Raw genomic sequence first — 6,000 nt, forward strand, 5'->3', positions numbered from 1 at the left:
GTCAAAAACAGCCCATATTTATGTAGTAGAAGCATTCTACTTTCAAGTAAACAGCTAAAAGATTACATTTTCACAATTTTATAAACTGCTATATTTTGGGGCCAAAAAGGCGTCTTACTGAACCTACTCCTTTGTATTGTTAATATTTCAAATGTGTTACCACCAGTTAGATGATCTTATCACAAACTATAGTCAAATTGACAAAATGGATTAAAATGAAAGAATGATATATTTTAAGTATATGTTGTCTAGCTGTCATGAATGGTGGCAAAGGCGAGAAGAAAATCAAAAGCCTTTTTTTCGGAGCTGTCTATTCATAATGTTACTACAAGCTAGCAATGCAAAATAGAGCAGATATTCAGGGACAATAAATATTAAATCAAAATGTTAATTTTATATATTACAAAATATTTGAAAGGAAGCCTGCTCTTAGGTTGAAAAAGTAAAAATGCTCAATTATAAAACTATAACATTATAACTAAAGAACACAACTTATCTAAATTATTGGACGAAAAGGGCATACAAGTATTTTTCAATGGTCTTTTATCTGGATAAACTATAGCAGAAACTATAGCAGAGAAAATATGTTGAATTTGGATTGAGAGTTTTTAGCAGATCTTCGTTTGATTGAACTTTTTTAATTTCAGTGTTCTTAATTTACCGAAAGCTAGTCAAAAACATATGAACAAATTGTTTCCCTTGGTTATGTAATGGTATCAGGTTATAAAACACAAGATTAGTAAATACAAGTTTTCCTCATGAACAGCGTGGGTAACCCGTGTATAACTACGTCAAAATAATTTGGTTCATTTTTGTACCACATGATAAAGTAAAAACAAATTAAGTAATGAATAAAACTTGTAATTTTTGCTGAAACTTTTGTACCCTCTATCGTCTTCATTTGTCAAAATTAAAGCGATTGGTAGTATTTTGATATTATTAGTGTTTTGTATGATATCGGGAAACTACTTAAAAAGACATGGTAACATTCCCCATTTCCATTTTCAATTTTATTTTTATAATAGTGTCATGTTTTTTCATGACAAACCTGTTTCTTTTGTAATATTCATATTGTGTCAAGCTTCAGAGTTTGAATATTTTACTTGTACGATTGGTCTTAAAATGAGGCTGACAAAACATAATCTGCGGTTATATTTTGCAATTGAGAACAGTAAATCATGATATATAGATATTGGAAGATGTGGTGTGAGATCCAATGAGACAACTCTCCATCAAGTAATAATTCATAAAAGTAAACCATTAATATGGTAATTTAGATATTACTTACACTGAATGTGTATAAGCAGAGTTGAGATTTTGGTGAGACAGTTTTGACAAATCTCAATCAGAAGAATTTTGTGAATGACACCTTACTGAACATAGTGGTGTTTTAAGATGCTTGTAATGTAGCCGCAGGTGCCTTTACTGTAGAGTTGATTGAAACATGCAGCGATTATGAGAAAACATGAGTTTGACTTAGCGAGAACTACGGGCTATTCAATTAGCTTTGTATTCATTTAGATATGTTGTAAAGAAAACAGTACTGTCAGATGCCACACAGATAATCAAATTTGTGTAAAAATAAGCATTTGAGGTAGCACCAAGATGCATTTACTGTGTTTCACATATGACGTTTTTAAATTTTGTTCGAAGGAAGTTGTCATTTTACACCAAATATGGGTACCTAGATCAGAAAATTGTAGAGCTGATTTTTTTGTCTTAAATGATAGATATAGATGACTGGCAAACATCTCCGGAGTTATTTGAATACATGGATAATTTATGGGGTCCTTACACCGGTGATAAATTTGCCAATTTTGCTAATACAAAATTGAAGCGATTCAAATCAATATTTTGGAAGCCCGGGAGTGATGCTATTGATGCTTTTACACAAAATTGAAAAATTGAAAATAATTAGATAGTCCCTTCAATTCATTTAGTTACTAAAAGTATTCATCATTTATTACTCTGTAAAGCCGAAGGTATCATGATAATACCAAAATGGCCATCCTCATCTTTTTGTATTTTATTATTTAGAAGAAACATGAAATTCGTCATTATGTATTGGAAGTCATTGAATTTTCATGTGAGCAATACATTTGTCTTCAAGGGAACACCAAGAATTCCATTTTTTGGCGCTAAGAAATTTAATTCTGATATTTTAGCTGTTAGGCTAAGCACAATGTAGATAACTGTTTTTGGTTTACTGTAACATAGACATGTAACACGTTGGCAAAGCTATATAAATGATAGCGAGGTCCTTTCTTTTAATATGACAAGGCTATAGTACGGAGCAAGGTCAGTAATGATTATATATGAAATGCACTGGTCTCGTATATACTTTTTTATTTGCCATTTGTTTGCATTTTTACATTTTCCCGATATATTCAGTGTTAGAAGGTGGTCATTAGAAATTCTATCACCACACCAGCCACTACGAAATTGAGCAAAGGGTCTTCCAAAATTTTGTATTCACTCTAGAGATGAAAATACACGATAGCAGTACAAAGGCAGCAAATGGTGGATGACACGCATGATGTGTTATTCAAATCCTTTTGACGTGTAACAAAAAACGACTAGGAAAACCAATAGTACCTCAGGATTAAAAAAAAACACCATGATAATTTTACCTATTATTTATTATATGAAACTGCATTAATCAATTGAAACATTATAATGTATATATAAATAAAAGAAAACAACAACGTTTGATCCAGCATCAATAGTTATAAAAATACATTATATATATAGATATAGGAAGATATGGTGTGAGTGCCAATGAGACAACTCTCCATACAAATAACAATTTAAAAAGTAAACCATTATAGGTTAAAGTACGGCCTTCAACACGGAGCCTTGGCTCACACCGAACAACAAGCTATAAAGGGCCCCAAAATTACTAGTGTCAAACCATTCAAACGGGATTATGTATGACTATATTTTAATTGTATTTTGACACATTTCAGAAAACACATTTATTTGCTTAATAACTTCTGTCAGACGAATCTTGTTTAGTATGAACTTCCTTTTTTGCCTCCATATCCAGATCCACCTCCATACCCGGATCCTCCACCATATCCAGATCCGCCACCACCACCAGATCCAACTACAATAACAGCACTGCCACCGATTCCAGCACCGCCACCGAATCCAGCTCCACCACCTCCACCGTAACTACGGTTAGTTACACTTCCTGGTAACACCTTACAGCATGTAGTCCATTTCCCTGGGAATAAGGGTGTTAGTCTGCAATACTTGTCCAAAACAAATTCTCCTTTAAAACACAGTCCTTTACGACAGGTACACCATACTTGACTACCTGTAATCAACAATAACCACCACAAATTGTAAATGATAACGACAATTATTTGATTGATTAACAAGGGACAGGCATCAGGAATCAAATAAATTAAAAACAAGTTAACTCACAAAAATAATAAACTCTTGAGGAAAATTTTAAACGGAAAGTACCTAATCAAACGGTAAAATCAAATGAAAAAACACAACAAACGAATGGACAACAACTGTCATATGCTGACTTTGTACAGGCATTTTCAAATGTAGAAAAAAAGTGGATTGAACAGTCTCATGAAGTTCTATTATATTAACAACGATGCATTAAAAAGCAGACATAATAGGTAAAATTGTCAAAATAGTGTCCAGTAGTCATCACAGTGTAACAATCTAAAAAAAAAACAAATATATAACAAAGATTCATAAAAAGCATCCATCTTAAGCATTCAATTTAACAACAACATTCATATAATTATAAGCGTAGGTCACACCTTAACTGATGGTTCGAACTGATGACTAACAGATAACTTTTTTCCAATCCGTTCATGTCCGTTAAATGTCCGTTCTTATCCGTTAGACGTCCGTCCATATCCGTTTCATATCCGTTTAGCGTACGTTTTATCCGTCGACGTCTGTTCTGTCCGGTGAAAAATTTTGACCATGTTCAAAACTTTGAACGGACATCCAACGGATGAAGTGTCCTTTGAATGTCCGGTAGGCATCCGTTTTGTACGGTACTCGTTCGTTTCGTTTCAGTTTATTATCCGTTACTTGACCGTTAAACATTCCTTTGAAGTCTGGTAGATACATTCACCAATGCACTTCTACCTGACGTTTAACGGATATAGCGGATATTGAACGAATGTGAAATGAACTTCTACCGGACGTATAACGGATAAAAATGATGAATGGATCTGAAACGGATAAATGTCAATTGAAAATTTCGCGTCAGGAATGCAAATTATTGGTGTGTCAGATTTCTTGATGTTTCTGAATTCTTATTATTCATAATCGATCTTAAGAGTAAGGGCACGTCTTCACTATCAAGCAGCTCTTATTAAGGCCAGACACTGCCCTTTGTCGGCATTTAGAAGAACAAACCAAAACAAGTTACACAGAAACATTTTGAATATTTATGCGATTTACATGTATAAATACTATCGCCTTTAATTATTCCGTATATGTTGTTCATCCGTTTTATCCGGAACATTTTTGATAGGTGTCCGTTTTATGTGGTACTGGTCAGTTGGGTGTACGTTTGAAATCCGTTCTGTCCAGTACTTTTCCATTTCTCGTACTTTGCATATCCAAAGTGTGTCCGATATGCATTCGTTACGTGTCCGTTTTATTTGATCAGTACATCAATGGACTCCCACAGAATAACAATTGTTTCAACGGTCAACTTTTATTTTCATCCGTTAGACATTTTTGACCACAGCTTTATATATGTATTTTAAATCAACCCATAATGGATTGAAATATTTGAAGTCCTGTAACCTCATTTACATCAACTCTAAGTGTAGAGTCGTCGCATGTTTGACGTCAAAATGTAAGCGTCAGACAGGAAAAACATAAAACAATTTTGTTAAAAGGATGAGAAAATAGTAGTATACCGGTCGGTGTGTTTTTGTGAAATGGAATAAAAGCAAAAGATATATACTGCAGGCAATTTAAAAATATGTTTGTTTATAAATTTTGAAATTGTAAAAAAATCCCTGTGGCAAAATCAACCTTAGATTTATTTGACCATATCCTGACCCATAACATTCAAGCAAAAATGTGACAATCGCAAAAATCTAAATTTGAATATATATATTTTTTTATATGAACTGTACAGGATTATTGTTAATATTTCAAAAATACTGAAACATTAACTAACCTCCTTTTCCACCACCTCCTCTTCCTCCTCCTCCTCCGCCTAATATCAATAGTCCACCACCACCACCTAATCCAAATCCTCTGCCACCACCGCCGCCACCACCGTACCCAACACTATAACCTCTTCCACCACCATATGGGCCAGTGCTAAATGCAGATCCGACAAAACTCAACAGCAGGAAAGTAATCATAGCCATGATGACTGAGGTTTGACGAATTTAACTGTTGTGATACTACTGTTTAGATCTGTATTTATACCATTCGATGTAATCATCTTTTTTTAATTTGGATAGATAATACTGAATCGATTAAACTTGACTGATCATGATTGATACGACATGGCTTTTATATCAGTCGATATGGACAAACATGTTTAATTCCGCTACATTCTGTATGTTTGTGCATTTCCAAAGTCAGAAGCCTGTGATTCATTGCTTGTCGTTTGTTGCTTTGTAGTATATTTGTTTTTCTTTTTTTGTACATAAATTAGGCCGTTAGTTTTTCTCGTTTGTATTGTTTTTCATTTGCTATTTCGGGGCCTTTAATAGCTCTAAATGCGTTATTTTGCTGAAAGCTGTACGGAGACTTACATTTGCTAATTTCTGTTTCGTTCAGTCTCTTCAGAAGAGTTGTATCAGTTGCAATCACCCAACATCAATTTTTTAATACTAAAATATTTCATTCTCAAGGTACTTTAGTTCTTTAATATTTGTAGGGTTTCCCATTTTTGTTACCTGATTCACAGACTAGTATTATCTAAACCAATTGTAGTTTTTGCCTATGGAATACATATTTTGTGTAGAAAATATGCTAATAATTATTCTCTTG

The 6,000-nt window shown here is 33.5% G+C and overlaps 1 protein-coding gene across 1 annotated transcript; it reads right to left on the reverse strand.

Annotated features, from left to right (window-relative positions):
* Positions 1–2,924: 2,924 nt before the first annotated feature.
* On the reverse strand, positions 2,925–5,413 carry LOC139496392 (uncharacterized). The gene is made up of 2 exons (XM_071284966.1): positions 5,174–5,413; positions 2,925–3,319 (listed from the first exon to the last, which is right to left on the reverse strand). Exons 1-2 carry the CDS (start codon positions 5,367–5,369, stop codon positions 3,012–3,014), a joined length of 504 nt encoding a protein of 167 aa, XP_071141067.1. The 5' UTR covers positions 5,370–5,413; the 3' UTR covers positions 2,925–3,011.
* Between the last annotated feature and the right edge of the window lie 587 nt (positions 5,414–6,000).

Source organism: Mytilus edulis, chromosome 11 (genome assembly GCF_963676685.1).
Source record: "Mytilus edulis chromosome 11, xbMytEdul2.2, whole genome shotgun sequence".
Lineage (NCBI taxonomy): Eukaryota > Metazoa > Mollusca > Bivalvia > Mytilida > Mytilidae > Mytilus > Mytilus edulis.

Excerpts from the sequence above, each read along its gene's own strand:
- LOC139496392 (XM_071284966.1), bottom strand. The coding sequence starts at position 5,369 with ATGGCTATGATTACTTTCCTGCTGTTGAGTTTTGTCGGATCTGCATTT. Across the intron at positions 3,320-5,173 it reads AGGAGGTGGTGGAAAAGGAG|GTAGTCAAGTATGGTGTACC; the intron begins GTTAGTTAATGT and ends TGTTGATTACAG.